At 37.5% G+C, this 18,349-nt stretch overlaps 1 protein-coding gene across 4 annotated transcripts in view; it reads right to left on the bottom strand.

The window, feature by feature from the left end:
• Positions 1–17,791, bottom strand: part of LOC110261176 (uncharacterized) — a 62,546-nt gene extending 44,755 nt beyond the window's left edge. Inside the window, exons 1-3 of one of the 4 annotated variants that reach the window (XM_084964303.1) lie at positions 17,405–17,791; positions 17,221–17,288; positions 5,699–8,755 (exon numbers count right to left, since the gene is read on the bottom strand). In XM_084964303.1, the coding sequence (XP_084820429.1) occupies positions 8,728–8,755; positions 17,221–17,288; positions 17,405–17,749 (441 nt within the window). In that variant the 5' untranslated portion in view covers positions 17,750–17,791 and the 3' untranslated portion in view covers positions 5,699–8,727. Of the gene's footprint in view, positions 1–5,698; positions 8,756–16,643; positions 17,289–17,404 lie in introns of those variants that run through there. The other 3 variants (XR_014807706.1, XR_014807707.1, XR_014807708.1) reach the window with 3 other exon arrangements.
• Positions 17,792–18,349: the final 558 nt, after the last annotated feature.

Raw genomic sequence — 18,349 nt, 5'->3', positions numbered from 1 at the left:
AAATTCCAGATTGACTGGTTTAATATTAACTTCTGGGAGAGGCTGAAACTGCAAATAGGTTGGGTATTAAGTCTTGGTTTGCTGACACAGAGCTTAGCATAAGTGACTCCATTTTGGACCTGATGTCTCTCTTTTAACAATTATATTTCTAGAGTCAGTTCTGCCAACAACTACCAGTGTGACCTTGACAGATAAAGAAAGGAAATTGGTAAAAAGGTCTACTCAGTAGGAAGATATACTTTCACGTACATCTACACATATAGCATATGTGTACATCTACATATAGCATCAAAATGCGCAGAGAAAAAATTTTAAAGGAGGTAAAGATAAATCCCCAAATATAGAAAGGAATTTTGGCACCAATTCTTTAGTGACTGATATAATGAGCAGGCAAAAATATCAAGAAAGACATGAAATAAATAATTTATCTAATTTATATATAAAATACAGAAGCCAACAATTGCATAACATATATTAGTATCAAGCACACATGGAACATTTACAAAAACTAAACCAAAGGAGTAAAATAAAACAGGTATCTCTGATGTCAGTGGACTTATGCTAAAAATTAATAATAGCAAGGAAACTAGAAAACCTATGAATGTATAGAAATTTTGTAAGATACTCAAAATAACCCATAGGACAGCGAAGAAATCAAAATGAAATTTCAAAAGTTTTAACTTAAGCAAAATTAATATATAGCAAATCAAAATGTGTGGGATGCATCTAAAGTTGTCTTAAGAGAAATATTTGTAGTAGTAAATAAGAAAAACTGAAAATTAACCATCTGAAGATTAATTTCAAGGAGCTAGAAAAATAATGGAAAGTTCTATCTGAAGAAAAGAAGGAAAACAAAAGAAAGAAAAGAAATCAGTAAGATATTTTTTAAAAATTTATATGAAATTATGAAAAATTATGTCAATAAATTTGAAAATTGATTAAATAAAAAAATCATGGTAAAATATATTTTTAACTGATACTAGGTAAAAACAGGAGTCAAAAGATGTTGAAACTGTAATTAACCTTTATAAAGGAGACTCTCAGGCTGAGACACTGGTAAATTTTCCCAAACATTTAAGAAACTAAAAACACAATCTAACATACCTCCTGCACTGTATAAAAAGAGCAAATACCTTCTAGCTCATGTTATGAAGCCAATATTACCTAGAGGCCATAATTTGACAAAGACACTACAAGAAAACCACATGCTAAACTCTCTCATTAACATGGAATCCAAAGTCGCCAAATAAAATACTAGTGAACTGAATATACTTTAATATAAAAATTATAGAACATCATGATCAAGTTTGGTTTGGGCTTGTTTTTGTTTTTTGTTTTTTCCTTAGCCAGGACTGAAAATTTCCTGTAATATTCAAAAATCACTTTGACTTATGCCAGTAACAAAATAAAAGATCAGTATCTTATGATAATCTCAGTATGCTTATGTAAATATGTGGCATTCAGTTCTACACTCATAATAATCTTTTAAAATCTTTTCCTAAACTAAGAATAGAAGAGCACAGTCCTAATCTTACAGTAAATATCTTCCAAAAAAACTATAGAAAACACACCTTTTGATGAAATATCTATCCCTTGTGATGAATAAGACTATAAGGATGTCTGCCATCATGAGGTCTATTTGAACCATCTGAATCAAAGAGTAACTTTTAGGAAAGATGCTTGACATTAGTTCAGTATCTAAAAAAAAATCAAACTCTTATCAACCAGCAAAAAATAAATTTTAAAAATATTAAAATTATACTATTTATAATTGAATCCAGAAAGTCAAATACCTTGAAATAAATCTGACAAAAGATATGCATTAACTTTACAGGGGAAACTACATAAAATTAGAGATGAAGAAGTAGATTAATGAATAAATATACTTTGTTCATAGATTTTAAAGATATTAATTCTCCCCGTTTTTCTATACATTTAACGCAGTCAAAAATCAATACTCCTGAAGGCTTTTTTTAAATTGGAAATTTACATTCTTACTCAAAAATTTGTTTTAATTAAAAAGTTCAAAAATAGCCAATTCAATTCAGAAAAATAAGAACATCTTGAAAAAAACACATGTCAAATTGCCCTTACAATTATTCTCAGTTAAATGCTGTTAAACCAATTAGATTTTTAGACAAGGTGTGAGATACTTTAGAATAGTTTTACAAAATAATATAAAATCCTCAAGTAAGGAAAAGTTGTGGGGTTTGGCAAAAGTGAAATAATTGATTTTTCTCTATCCAGTTATTTTTATAAAATATTTCTTGCTATTAATATGTTTACAAAGCAAACCAAAAAAGCCAAACATGTTCAAGTTTTACTCTTTGGCTTTTAATATTATTTATATATATATATTTATTTATTTACTTATTTTGGTCTTCTGCACCTGGGACAAATGGAGGTTCCCAGGCTGGGGGTTGAGCCAGAGCTGTTGCTGCCAGCCTCCGCCACAGCAACACTGGATCTTTAACCCACTGAGCGAGGCCAAGCATCAAACCCACTTCCTCATGGATACTACCCGGGTTTGTTAACAAATGAGCCACAAGGGGAACTCCTTTAATATTATTTTGAAATACCAGTTAAAAGTTTTTGACACAAAAACTCCTATCTGGAAAAAAACTACATAAAAATGCAACAAAAGTAGCATCCTAATCAAATTTAAATAAATTAGAAAAATAAAACAAACTCATTTTCATAACTATAAAGGATTTATGTGCAAATTACTGGGACTCTACAAGGATTATGTTCCAGCTATATACAAATATAGTTTCAATATTAAAAAATGACTTAAATTTTAAAAAAAGATTTGAACAAGAAAAGCTACAAAAAGCTGTTTTTTGTTTTAAGCTCAGCATTGTAATTTTTTAAAGAATAGAGGCCAAAGAATATTTTGTGGATCTACACATTGCTTTAAAAATAGTAAAAATCTCAATATAAGGAATAGAAATTTATGCAATTAAATTAACTGGTAGTAATTTTTTGGCTATGATGATATGTTGTGTTTGATCCTGCCACAATGTTTTGAACTATGTACAATAAATAATGGTTTATTTCTAACCTAAAAATTGCTTTAGAAATATTGACAATTCTGAGAGCTCCCACTGTGGCTCAGCCATAACGAACCCAACTAGTATCTATGAGGATGCAGGTTTTATCCCTGGCCTTGCTCAGATCCCACACTGCTGTCAGGGCTGGGGCATAGGCTGGCAGCTGCACCTCCTATTGGACCCCTAGCTTGGGCCACACATGCGGTCCTAAAAAGCAAAGTTTCTTCAAATTGAAATTAATGAAAAATTGTCTTAAAATAGCAGTAACTTAAAAAAGATTGCCTAGTGTACCATTTCCACCAAAAGACCAAAGATAACTTGAAAATTCTGTCATGCCATGGTTTTGCTGAAATATAGTCAAAGAAAAACACTTCGGGAAATAGGGCATAATAATTCATCAATTACGTATGCTTTTATTTTATTACTCATCTTAAATCACTTTTCTGTGGAAACTTTAAGCATGGGCAAGAATAAACAGACTCAATTTTTTATATTTTCCTCATGTTCAATTATATCAAAACCATAGATTTTCACAAATATTTTAATGAATTTATAGGGAAGATATATTTTGTCAACTTATGAGAACAGATCTTAACTGTTTGCTAACATGATTGATAATGTTTTAAATATTTAAACATCAGAAGCCTGGGCCTCTGTACTTTTACCGGATGGGTCCGAAAGTGTTAGTGATGATTCTGTCTACAGTTTTCAAATTTTCTCCACAAAGGGATCATGTCACCCTCTTTCCATCCTTGAACATCACTGTTGCTGGAAGCCTACTGTTGATAATGATTTAGAAACTTATGGTATTCAGGGGTAAAAACATATAAATATTTAAAAAAAAAAACTTGGGGTTTTAAGTAAAGTGAGATGATACTGAGAGCATTTTGAAATGCAAAACAATTGTGTCAATGTAATATAAGGTTAGCATTTCCTTTCCCTGGGCCAGAACATAAATTAAGAATTTCTCAGAGTTCCCGCTATGGCAAGCGGGTTAAGGATCTGGTATTGCTGCAGCTCTGGCAGCTCTGGCTCAGATTTGATCCCTGGTCTAGGAACTTCCATACACTGTAGGTGTGGCCAAAAAAAAAAAAAAAAAGAATTTCTCACATCTCCACTTTATTATATGTCACACCTTGTAATACTCATTCCCCTCCCTCAAAAAGCGATCTCACTCAGTACCAGCACACTTTCCTTGCTTAGCACTGTGTACCCAGAAGTCCATTAACAAACTGATTAACAGAGAAACAACAACAAAAAATTAACTCTGTGGTTGGTAGCAGAAGCTGGCAACTGTCCTTTGCCACCACATTTCCAGTCCTCAATATCACTTCCTCACCTGGCAAGCGGAGGATTGCATATGAAATTTCTTGTCATAGCTCCACCAACCCAAGCAGTTGAGCTGTTCTTTGCCTTACCCCGACCCCCTCCCCAATCTGCAAGCATCAAAGTTGCTTTAAGCTTTTATTCAAATACCAGGATCCCTGCAGAATACTGTTTCTCCAAAGCAAAAGGGGCGCTAAAGTCTCTTTGGCCCTCATCATTTTTACTCTTTTGACTCTTTTTCTGAGAGTTGCCTTTTATCCCTCAAACCATTACTGACTCCATTTCAAAACAGTCCTCTGATTCTAAGCTATAGATTGGTGGAACAGTCGTACTACAATAATAAATAATGATGACATCTTTTAAATAAACCACAGATGTATCCAAAGGGGTAGGTCATAATGTCTTGTTGCTTTTGTTGAATCATTAGAGAGATGCAGAAACATTTCAACACCTACTATGTGCAAAACACCAAAGGAAGATGTGAAGAATGAAACAATTGCTCTTAAAATCTTTCTTTCCCTCCCTTGACTCCCTTCCTTTTTTCTTTTCTTCCTTTCTAAGATCATATACTCTCAGTAATCCAGGCCTCTGTTTCATATGAATAAGTTACTTCACTTTGAAGATGACCAAAGGAGATAAACATTTTCTTCCTAAACTAGATCTTCTTCAGTGGATTCTTCTCTACATTGCATTTATTTAGCAATCCTTTAAAACATTAATCTGGAAAGAGAGTTCCATCAACAATGCACAGTGGTTTTACAAATGCATGTAACAGAATGATCAATAACACTGAAACAAAATATTATAAAGCAAGTTTTCTTTAGGATCAATTCTAGTTTTCTCCTTAATTGTTTATCTTTAAGTTGTTACTTTAGAACCAAACTCCTCAGCATTCACACTATCTACAGAAACAAAATGGGATTTTATTGTATCTGATAGTAATTTATTTTTCCAAGCAAACACCATTAAAAATCTCTATATGCATTATTAAATTATTTTTACTACCAACAGTAAATGTCTTTTGACATATCAATGGATGTAGATAGATACAGGATAATTGAATTTTACAGTTAAATCCTTTAGGGCATAGGCTAGTAAATCTTAATGTATGAGTCAGACTGAAAACCGTTTGCATCCATTTTGAACAAAAGTTTCTATCAAAACATTCATTAAATGTTCTCACCATAATTGTAGCTTGCTCCTTTGAGTTAAACGTTAATGCTGAAAAACTGTCGTCATTTACACGAGTGATGCAAAAACAATAGTGGGTAAAACTACCGGCACGTTAGCACATATCAAGGCTCCAAATTGTATAAACAGTCTTTCTTTTTTTTTTTTTGGTCATCACCCACTCACAGAGAAAAAAGTTAGTTTCATTTAAGAATGCCCTTGATGAAACAGTAAAAACCAATAATTTTATTAGCCATCCACACCAGAATCCATGCATGTTTCACACAGTGTGCAATGAAGTGGGAGGTCTACACAGATCCCTTACGGAGCAGATCGAAGCACAAGAACACTGGAGGGAAAGGACTTGTGCTATGGTTTAAACTAAGATCTAGCTTCAGCTTTTTTTTTTCCTCCCTGGGACAGCATTTTTACTGTGGGAAATCAGCAAATCAGCTTCAAAAAAAACAACTGACAGACAAACTATGGTTTTAAGACTTGGGAATTTAGCAGCCATTGTCTCAAAAATAAAGTAAGCTGGTCACTTAAAGAAAAACAACTGATGTTTTTTGATAGCAATAAAATGAGCTTTCAAGGAAGAAAAAAAGAATGTTGGAAAACTTGTATCTGCAACCATGAACTTAAAAATCCTATTTACAAATGTGATGTTTTTGATATTAAACAGTGAAATGTGTCAGCATGTAGAACATCTGTGTAACTCAGTGAGCCAATATTTTCCAAATGACCACAGCTTTTTACATGAGTAGGAGAGCCATTTAGCATATAAAAAAGCTCAGGGAATTTTAATATTACAGAACAAAAAGTCATTGATAGCAGATTCCATAGCATGCTTTACCTTTAAGAGAAAAGAATGAGTTTTGATATCAAATCAAAGAATATTGACACCCTTTCAAAAAAAGCAATAAAAATATTCCTCACTTTCCCAACTATAAGTGTGTGTGAGTCTGAATTTTCTCTATATACTTAAATGAAAACAACATATTGCAGGTAATAGGATACAGAAGCAGATATAAGAAACTAGCTGTATTCAAGAAACCAGCTATATTTTAAGACAGACATTGAAGAGATTTGCAAAAAATGTAAAACAATATCACTCTTCTTTCATTTAACTTCCTTTTAATATCTTCATTTAATTTCTTAAATTTAAGACATCACTACCTATATCTCCTCGAGGTAGATGGTATAGAAATGATAAATATTCACTAATATCCATATAATACACATAATTTAAGTATGTATTTATATTCTAATAAAGAATATTCATATTAAAAACATTCTTTTAAGTTTAGTATAGTTGTCATAAAAATGCATCGTAAATACATTATTCATTTTAACTTGTACTGAATGTAGTTTATTTTAAAATAAATTCATAAATTTTTAAATTTCTGAGTTTAACTTTTAGTATGGCAAATACAGATATCTGTAAATCCACATAAATAAAAACTTTTGGGGGTTCTCAACACTTTTTAAGAGTGTAAAGGGGCATCTACATTAAAAAGATACAGAAATGTTCATTCAGCACAATCCTTCATTTTTTAGCTGAGGAAACTATAGTAAAACATGGAGATTGTGATCAACATTATCCAAACCACAATTAGTAGACATGCTAAGACAAAATCAAGGTTTTCTGAGTTCTGGTTATATTGGTATCCTAAGGCTGTCCTCACAAAGCACCAAAAACTGGTGGCTTGACAGAAACACATTGTTTCACAGTTTTTGGAAACTAGAAATCTGAGATTGGGGTGTCAGCACATTTGGTTGCTTCCGAGGGCTGTGAAGGAGAATCAATTTCAAGCGTCCCTCCTGGCTTCTGATGGTTCGTGGTTAATCTTTGTCCTTGGCTTTTAGAGGCATCACCCTAATCTCTGCCTTCATGTTCGCATGGCATTCTCCCCTGTGAGCATATCTGTGTCCAAATACCCCCTTTTATAAAGACACTAGTCATATTAGACTGAGGACCCACCTTCCTCCAGTCTGATCTCATCTTAACAAATGACATCTGCGATGACCGTTTTTACAAATAAGGTTATATTCTGAGGTGCTAGGGGTTAGGATGTCAGCACATGAACTTTGGAGGACACCATTCAACCCATAATACCAGTCCAGTGCATTCTCCCCTCAATCCTCCTGTATATCAAGGAGTATTCTCTTTTCTAATTTCCTTTCTTTTCTCTCTCCTGTATTCCACTCTCATAGTCTTCCTCTATACTTATATGAAATGCATATATGGAAAATTGAATCCTCAGGAAAGCAATCATTATAATGGAAATAGAAATTCAAAGTCAAGTTGGCTGCAAAGAGGAAGTGCAACAGAAAATCATCCTGTGATGATTTCAATAAACAGAGGTGAAGACAGGTAACATCTCAGGAAATTAAAGAGATATCTCAGAAAGCTATCAAATTTGTGAAGGAAGATCACAAAATATTATCTCATGCATTTACAAAATATTAAAACTTCATATGTAAGGGAAATGTGATTTATCAAAAAATCCTTAAGTAGCTAGACTGAAGTTTGAATTCCAATCATGTGCCTTTTCTCTCCACTGACTATGATTTTGGACATTAGTGAAATGCATTCTTTACCTGAAATGCTGGAGGTACTGCTGGAAAAAGTGATAGGTTCTTTTCCCAACTGTGATAGAACTTGGCTCTCAGTCCCCAAAAGACTGTGCAAAGTATACACCAAAGTAAACTGACAAAAAAACCTTATGGAATCGAAATCACTCAATGTGACACTCTATTGGTCTGAGTTCTCCCAAGAAACAGAACTATAGGAATAGGAGATTTTATATATTTATAGTTAAAGGACTTTCTCATGAGGAACTGGCTCACATGATTATGGAGGCTGAGAGTCTCAAGACCTGCAGTTAACAAGCAGGAACTCAGCAGAACTGGTGGTGTGGTTCCAGTACAATGCCAACTACAACAGCAGGAGATGCCTGATGTCCCCAAGTGAAGACAAGCAGAGAGAATAAGTTCTCCCAGACTCAGCCTTTTGTTCTATTCAGGCTTCAATGATCAATGGAGGAGGCCATTTGCTTTATTCAGTCTACTGATTCAAATGTTCATCTCATTCAAAACACCTCTCACAGACACACCCAGAATAATGTTTAACCCAATACCTGGGCACCCTGTGGCCCAGTCAAGCTGACACACAAAATCATCACAGGCATGTAATATTCAACAATATTCTGTGTGGAGAGAGAAAGAGAGAGAATAATTATTAATGTAACAATTAGAGAGTTTTTAGCCAGAACACTTTATTAAAATCTCAGTTTAGATTTTTCTCCCTTTATATGGCCCTCTGCTAACACACACACACACACACAAGCATTTTTGAAGAATTTTTACTCAGCAATTATTTGGACAGGAAGCAGGAATAGTTTGAAAATTTTTGTCTCTTTCTTTTGTAAAAGATTAAGCACATGGAAGAGGCTGTGTTAGCCTGCCTGGGAGCAGAGGAGAGAGGAAGAAGGCAAGGAGGACAATACGGAAGGGAGAGGAAAGATGCCCTAGACCAGAAGCAGCACACAGAGGTGGAAATGGATATATAACCTGGCAGAAAACAGGTTAAAATAAATAATTTTATATAAAATAAATGTATAATATAATACAAATTTATAAACCAACTAATTTCTGACCCTTTGTCACAGGTAACATGGGATTGCATTCCCTAAAAGAGGAAGAAGCTAGCTGAGCCAACAATAGCTTTCTGCCTAGAGCATTTTCCAGCAAGAGCACAAGGATGAGGAGCCCAAGCAGAAGGAGTTGTGACCCTGAGCTGCAGAGAGGTCAGCCACTGTCCCATTGGCCCTCAGCAGCTGTGTTTGCCAGCAATGAGGCAGCTGCACAGGAAGAAAGCTCAAGAAATCTTCATGGGGATACTTAAATGTACGCTGTGCTCGAAACACTGAGACCACTCTAGAAATGCCCTCGCAGCTTAAAAGCAAGCCCTTAGACTTGGGGGAAATGTGACAGAAATTAAAATAGATTTGCAGCTAGGAAAAAAAAAAAATTCCCAATATTTCTTCTTTGATCAGTTGAGATGCCTATTTATACATTTCCAAACACATAGACTTTTCTGTTCTCTTTGCCTTGCTGATCTCTGTATGGTATTTGATTTATTATTTTATTTTATTTATTTATTGCTTTTTAGGGCCGCACCTGCAGCATATGGAAGTTCCTAGGCTCGGGGTCAAATCAGAGCTACAGCTGCCGGCCTACACCACAGCTCACAGCAACACCAGATCCTTAATCCACTGAGAGAGGCCAGGGATCGAACCTCATGGTTACTAGTAGGATTCATTTCCACTTCGCCACAGTGGGAACTCCTGATATTTGATTTATTGAAAATACTTTGCAATTTGTCTTATGGCTTAGTATGTTATCAATTTTGGCACCTGATTAATGTGTGTTTGACAATAATGTGGCTAGAGAATTGTAGTCTGAACTCTCCATTTTGCCAGTGTATCTGGTTATCTATAATACTAAAACATGCATATTTGGACTTTAATGTCAATAAAAATCAATCATCTTATGCTTTAGGAATGGTATCACCTTTGGTTGTGGATAGGTTGTAAATTGGACACAGGAGAGATGAGCCATACACTAGCTGCCAAGATCACACAACCACACTTGCAGGTGCCTTGTCACCTATATGCTACCGATGCCATTTCCAGTTGTATCTGGACCACTACCTCAGAAAACACACAAAAAAAGGCCAGAGAATTAGAAGGCCCACCAACAGAGACAGGGGGTAGGTGTGGTGGACATTTCACAACAGGGAAAAAAAACTGTTAAGATAAACTGAAGATCAGAGTGTCTGAAGGTTTCCTTATTACTAAGTTGGCTAAAATAGTTTAGAAATAAAGATGTACATGAGTATAAATCTCCAAAGAGAACTGACTCAGTTTTGCAACTGAGTGGATAGCATGCTAATATTCTGTGATGAGATTCAGTGGAGGAAAGGAAATCATTGACCTGGGAGATGCCTCATCTTCACTACAGCCCTGGAACCATCAGCTGAAGAGTGAGATGGTACGGGGCTGGGAGCAGTAAGACCAAGAAGATGAGAAGATGGACCCTGATGACGAGCTCCTGCTACCCTCAGGACCTTCCATCATGGTCTAAGCCGCATCAGCCAACACAACCGCAAGGAGGCCACATGTGGCTGTTTAATTCAAAATTTAACTTTAATTAAGATTTAATAAAAATTAATTTTTTTTCTGTTTTTTAGGGCCACACCCATGGCATATGGAAGTTCCCAGGCTAGGGGTCAAATCAGAGCTGCAGCAGCTGTCCGGACTACGCCAGAGCCACAGAAACACAGGATCCAAGCCATGTCTGCAACCTACACCACAGCTCAAGGCAATTTGATTCGTCTCCCCCGTGTCACAATGGGAACACCCCAAAAAATTAAATTTCAATTAAATTTTTCTTTGGTTATTTACTAAATTAAAATAAAAATGGAATAAAATTTAAAATTCATTCTTTTTAGTCATATGAGACTATTTGAAATCTTGAAATGATCAATGAACATATCCATCATCAACACAGAATGTTCTACTGGACAGTACTGGCCTAGAGGGCATGGACAGTCTCCACAGGGGCTTTCCTTGTTTCCAGAGAAGGCTCTGCAAATTCTGGACAGACAGGGGTAGGGGAAGAGTGTCAGGTGGTTATTCTCCTCAGTGAAGTTTGAGGTGAATGGAAATGAAGAATGGGTCCAAAATGATGTTTTTGTGTGAGAATATGAATGCCTGAGAGAGAACTAACTAAATTATGAGGGATGAAAACAAAGGAAAAATAGAGACATGGCATCTGAGTGTCCCCCTGAGGGAAGATAAAGGAGTTAAGGAGGAAAAAAAAAGACTCCTATTTCTGCCACGGGCATCTCACTGGGCCATGTGGTTAATCCCTAGTACAAAAGTGGTTATCAGACAATGTCAGCAGATGGACAGTGAAATGAGAAAGGGGTATGGAGAACCTTACTTTTGTATGTTCATGACTCAGACGGGGGGACTGGAAGACGGTTGAACTTTCCACAAAGACTCATTTTTAGAGTGTTTCATTTATCCTTTTTTTTTTTTTTTTTTTTTTTTTTAGGGCCAAACCTGCAGCATATGGAAGTTCCCAGACTAGGGGTCGAATCGGAGCTATAGCTGCTGGCCTACATCACAGCCACAGACATGCAGAATCTGAGCCGCGTCTGTGACCCACACCACAGCTCTCGGCAACACTAGATCCTTAACCCACTGAACAAGGCCAGGGATCCAACCTGCATTCTCATGGATCCTAGTCAGGTTTGTTAACCACTGAGCCATGAAGGAAACTCCGTGTTTATTTTATGAAGCAGATAATTGGGATTATGGCCATCGATGATGGTAGGAACTAAAATGCAAAATGAGAACTGCCATTTAAATAATCTTTGATGACAAAATACATTAAGGAAAATTTTGACAGCTATTGCTGGCAAATGCACATTGGTGATTTTTGCAGTTTCCAGACAAAATTGAAATGATGCTTTCATTGTTTTTCTTGTAATTGCTTTCTCTTCTCTCTCTTTCTGAATTTCCAATTTGATTCAGATTTCATCAATTTAAGAAAATCTCACCAAATGACAAGTCTTGATAAATTCTGTACTTTTTTTGTTGTTGTTGTTAAGAAGAGTGGTCATGATCCAAGGTCTTAAAGGGTAAAAGAGCTTCAGCTTTCAGCAAAACCATCAGAAAACATATTCTACCAAGATATATTCCTGCCTCTCCTGAGCAGGGACTATGATCCTTCCTGCAGAGCTACCTTAGATATTTTGTTTTATTTTATTTTAGCTTGTTTATATTTTATTTTTTTGCCACACGGACAGCATCTGGAAGTTCCTGGACCGGGGACTGAAACCCATGCCACAGAAGTGACTGAGCTACTGCACTGACAATGCCAGATCCTTAACCCATTTCACCACAAGGGAACTCCTGCTTTAGATATTTTAGATTTTCCTTTTTTGTGAACATGTGTGATAATTTTTAAAATTCCAGATATTATCCACTGCAAATATAATACTCAATGGAGAAAAGCTGAAAGCCTTCCCACTAAAATCTGGAACAAGACAAGGATGCCCACTCTCACCACTGTTATTCAACACAGTACTGGAAGTCCTAGCCAAAGCAATCAGACAAACAAACAAACAAACAAAGGCATCCAAATAGGAAAAGAAGAGGTAAAACTGTCACTGTATGCACATGACATGATACTATATACAGAAAACCCTAAGGACTCAACCCAAAAACTACTTGAACTGATCAACAAATTCAGCAAATTATCAGGATAGAATGTTAACATTCAGAAATCAGACGCATTTCCGTATATTAACAATGAAATTTTAGAAAAGGAATACAAAAATACAATACCTTTTAAAATGGCACCACCAAAAATCAAATACCAGGGAATAAACCTGATCAAGGATGTGAAAGACTTTTATGCTGAGAACTACAAAACATTAATCGGTAGTTCTCTGATGGCCTAGCGGGTTGAGGCTCCTGCTGCTGTGCGGCGTAGGTTCAATCCCTGGCCCAGGAATTCCCACATACTGCCTGTGTGGCAAAAAAAAAAAAAAAAAAAAAAAAACAAAAAAAAACAAGAGAGAACCAGAAATAAACACTGCAACTCTGCTTTAAAAAAAAAAAAATTAGGAGTTCCCATCGTGGCGCAGTGGTTAACGAATCCGACTAGGAACCATGAGGTGCAGGTTCGGTCCCTGCCCTTGCTCAGTGGGTTAACGATCCGGCGTTGCCGTGAGCTGTGGTGTAGGTTGCAGACGCGGCTCGGATCCCGCGTTGCTGTGGCTCTGGCGTAGGCCAGTGGCTAAAGCTCCGATTCAACCCCTAGCCTGGGAACCTCCATATGCCGCGGGAGCAGCCCAAGAAATAGCAACAATAACAACAACAACAACAACAAAAGACAAACAAAAAAAAAATTAATCAAGGAAATTAAAGAAGATGAGAAGATGTAAAGAAATGGAAAGATATTCCGTGCTCATGGGTCAGAAAAATTAATACTGTAAAAATGGCCATATTACCTAAAACAATCTACACAGATTCAACACAATCTCTATCAAATTACCAATGACATTCTTCACAGAACTAGAACAAACCATCCAAAAATTTATATGAAACCACCTAGACTGAGAATTGCTAAAGCAATTCTGAGGAATAAAAATCAAGCAGGAGGCATAACTCTCCCAGACTTCAAGCAATATTACAAAGCCACAGTCATCAGGACAGGGTGGTACTGGTACCAAAACAGACATACAGACCAATGGAACAGAAGAGAGAACCCAGAAAAAAACCCTGACACCTATGGTCAATTAATCTTTGACAAAGGAGGCAAGAATATAAAATGGGGAAAAAAACAAGTCTTTTCAGCAAGCATTGCTGGGAAACCTGGACAGCTGCATGCAAATCAATGAAACTAGAACACACCCTCATACCATGCACAAAAATAAACTCAAAATGGCTGAAAGACTTAAATATAAGACAAGACACCACCAAACTCCTAGAAGAGAACATAGGCAACACATTCTCTGACATCAACCTCGTGAACATTTTCTCAGGTCAGTCTCCCAAAGCAACTGAAATAAAAGCAAAAATAAACCAGTGGGACCTAATCAAACTACAAGCTTTTGCACAGCAAAGGAAACCAAAAAGAAAATAAAAAGACAACTTACGGAATGGGAGAAAATTGTTTCAAAGGATGCAACTGACAAAGGCTTCATCTCTAAAATATACAAACAACGTATACAACTCAACAGCAAAAAAGCCAACAACCCAATGGAAAAATGGGCAAAAAGACCTGAAAAGACATTTTTCCAAAGAAGATATACAGATGGCCAACAAGCACTTGAAACAATGCTCAACATTCCTGGTTATTAGAGAAATGCAAATCAAAACTACTATGAGGTACCACCTCACACCAGTCAGAATGGCCATCATTAATAAGTCCACAAATAACAAATGCTGGAGGGGGTGTGGAGAAAAGGGAACCCACCTGCACTGTTGGTGGGAATGTAAACAGCATAGAGGTACCTTAGAAAACTATATAAAGAAGTACCATATGACCCAGCAATCCCACTCTTGGACATCTAACCAGACAATACTTTCCTTAAAAAAGACACATACCCCCACATGTTCATCGCAGCACTATTCACAATAGCCAAGACATGAAAACAACCCAAATGTCCATCAACAGATGAATGGATTAGGAAGATGCTGTATATATACACAATAGAATACTACTCAGCCATAAACAAGAACAAAATAATGCCATTTGCAGCAACATGGATGGAACTAGAGACTCTCATACTGAGTGAAGTGAGTCAGAACGAGAAAGACAAATACCATATGACATCACTTATATCTAGAATCTAATATATGGCAGAAATGAACCTTTCCACAGAAAAGAAACTCATGGACTTGGAGAATAGACTTGTGGTTGCTAAGGGGGGATGGGGAGGGAGTGGGATGGACTGGGAACTTGAGGTTAATAGATGCAGATTTTGGAATGGATGAGCAATGAGATCCTGCTGTGTAGCACTGGGAACTATGTCTAGTCACTTATGATGGAACATGATAATGTGAGAAAAAAGATTGTATACTTTTATGTGTAACTGGGTCACTTTGCTGTACAGTAGAAAATTGGCAGAACACTGTAAACCAGCTATAATGAAAAAATAAATAAATAAAAGTAAATAAAATCCCAAACATTTATGATAAACGTATCCAGAAATTCCTTTGGATTCTCAAAGATTTGAATTCATCACTTCTTAAGGGATATAAAGCAAATATATGTGTATACATATATATATCTATTGCAGGAAAAAAGTTCAGTTCATTCTGATAATGTGTTTCATCCTTCACAATTTATTCATTTGGAAACTTTATTGGGGAAAACTGCATAAACAAAGTTATATATGAAGAATATAAACTCAAAGAAATATTAAACTTTTATATAAAGATGAGATGTGATTGATACCTTCTAGGAGGATCTTTCTGAATAAACTGATAAAACTTTATTATCAGAATTGATTTACATTTAGGACACAGCTTTGGCCTAAGGATGTGTTGCATATGAATCATCATTCCACTACCTAGAGAAAAATAAATTCTTGTTCAGCTTAAAAGAATACTTAATTTATTGCTAAATTCTTAAGAACAAAAGTAGTTTTCTATTGCAAGTTTTATTGTCAAAGATTGCCTTTCTCCTTTCCTTTCTACTTTTTATGCACTTTGTGTTCAAGGGAAACAACTAACAGGGGCTTAAGAGCAAGACACCCCCTAAGGTGCCTGGGATCCCTGGCAAATATCTTTCATGGGACCCCTGTCTTATGAAAAACTTGAATCACCCAAAATTAAGAAGCCAGCACCATTCTGGTGGCTCAGTTTCATATATACCCAGGAAATAAATATTGCTGATCAGAGAGAGATATTTGCCCGGCATCCCCCCTGCAAATGGGGGTACCAAAATAATGCCAAGGATGCAAAGCTAAGAGCTCCTCAGGGTATCTGGAGGACCCCATGTCTGGTACAGGTAAGAAAGAAGGAAAGAGACACAGGGGAGAAGCCAGAGCTGGGGGCCCCTTTGGGTCCTGGACCAGGCTCAGGTAGCCCATCTTAAACAGCACTGCTGGAGTTTCTGTTGTGGCTCAGTGGGCTAAGAATGTGACATAGTGTCCATGAGGATGCAGATTTGGTCCCTGGCTTTGCTCAGTGGGTTAAGGATCTGGCATTGCCAAAAGCTGCAGCGTAGGTCACAGATGCGGCTCAGGTGTGGTGTTGCTGTGGCTGTGATGTAGGCCTACAACTATAGCTCGTTTGACCCCTAGCCCAGAAACTTCCACATGCCAGAGATGAGGCCTTAAAAAACAACAAAAACCCAGCACTGCCACCCAGCAGTTTCCAGGTACCCAAAGTAGACTTAAGACATTTTCTAAATGTTATATTAAAAATAATATATCTGATATCTATACATAATAATGATGTATCAGTGAAAATATTTAAATTGAAACAAGAAAGTGTAAGAGAAATCTACAAAAATGTGATGTAAAAAGAAAATATTACTTTATAGCTGTCAGAAGAGATTGAGTAACCAAAATGAGGATTTTGAGAGACTAAATAAATGACATACATAACCTATGTCTGCCTGTAAGAAAAATTAACTTCTTTGCAATTATTGTGAAAATTTAAGAAACTGACCTGGTAAAACAAATACATGGACATGCTTCAAAAAGTAGAACAGTACATAATATCTTCTCTGACAACAGAACAATAAACTCAAAGGGAGTGGGAAGATGAAGGACTAATTTAATTACATAAAGGGGTAAACTTTATTATTAAAAAATCTTGAATAAGAAAGTCAAAATAGAAAGTATGGATTAATTTTAACATACTGATAACAAAACAGGTTATATTAAAATCTCTAGACGTTTCACTTCAGGTTAAGGTTAATATCCTTCTGGAAAGACTGTCTTTCAAATAACAGCTATAATCCCAGAACCTTATAAAAAGAAAGCTGAGAGGCGGAGCAAGATGGCGGCGGAGTCAGAGGACGCGCTCACCTTCCCCCACAAACACATCAAAAAAACACATCTACATGTAAAACGACTCACCCAGAACATCTGTGAATGCTGGCAGAAGAACTTAAACCTCCAAAAAGGGCAAGAAACTCTTGACATAACTGTGTAGAACAAAAGAAAAAGAGAGAGAAAAGGAATCCGGGCGGGACCAGCATTCCTGAAAGGGAGAAGTGAGGGAGAAAAGGAAACCCACCCCCTGTGAAACCACCTAACCTACCTGGAGATCAGCCGAGCCGGAGGGACCTCGAAGTCGCGGAGAAAAGCACAGCAGCTGGACTGAGGAGGGCAAAGCAGAGTGAGAGCTGCACAGATCATCTGCACCACCAGCCTGGACACCACAGACTGAAGCGCTGGGGGCGGGGGGTGGCTGGGCGTTGAGACTCAGGCTCGGGAGGTCAGTCCTGGGAAGAGGACTGGGGCTGGGTATGTGGGGACAGCCTGAGGGGCAAAGGAGCACTGCACCACGGGCAGGGAAGTGATGTGCTATGGGCTGGGGAGGGGAACGCCATGGCAGAGGGAACGCGGGAGAAGGTCTGGGCCCACAGGAGAAGCAAGGCGCCATTACTGGGCAGGGTGAGAGGAGGAGGGGAAGATCGCCATAAGAACCTCCCTGCGCATGTGCACACGCGCTCTCAGAGGACGGAGTGCCCCTGGTTCCTGCTGCGGGTGGTGAGAAGCCACTTGCTCAGGCCATGGGAGGCCAGGTGCTTCTTGTGCAGGCTTCAGATGGCCTGAAGCTCTTGTGTGGGCTAAGGGCAGCAGGGGGCTAAGTGCTAAGTGGGGCCTCTTGTATGATCTACAGGCAGCAGGGACAGACTGGCAGTCCTCTCAGAGGCCAGAGGGAGGCATGGCCTGCCACCACTTAGGGCCTGTGAGTGGGCTCCACCTGTGGCCCCAGTCACCTTAGGAGTCGGCAAAAAAGAAAAAATAGGGCACTGCAACCAAGCACCACACTTTATTGCTCTCACCCCCCTGGGAACACACCTGCCCTGCAGCTGCCACTGCCAAACGCTTTGGGCAGCACTCAGCTGCTTGATCACTGTCCCTTCCCAAGACCCTACAACTAGGAGCAGCTGGTGCAGCACTTCTGCATGGGCTAAGGGGAATGAGGTGCTTCTTGCGTGGTCTGCAGGTGGCTTGGGCAAACCACTGCAGTTATCTC

The sequence above is a fragment of the Sus scrofa genome, chromosome 6 (assembly GCF_054392235.1).
Source record: "Sus scrofa isolate SSC_HxYL_T2T_F1_AM1 chromosome 6, Sscrofa_HxYL_maternal_Yorkshire_Landrace_v2.0, whole genome shotgun sequence".
Classification (NCBI taxonomy): Eukaryota; Metazoa; Chordata; class Mammalia; order Artiodactyla; family Suidae; genus Sus; species Sus scrofa.
The sequence above is the reverse complement of the archived record's forward strand: the minus strand, read 5'-3'. Positions and strand labels throughout refer to the sequence as shown.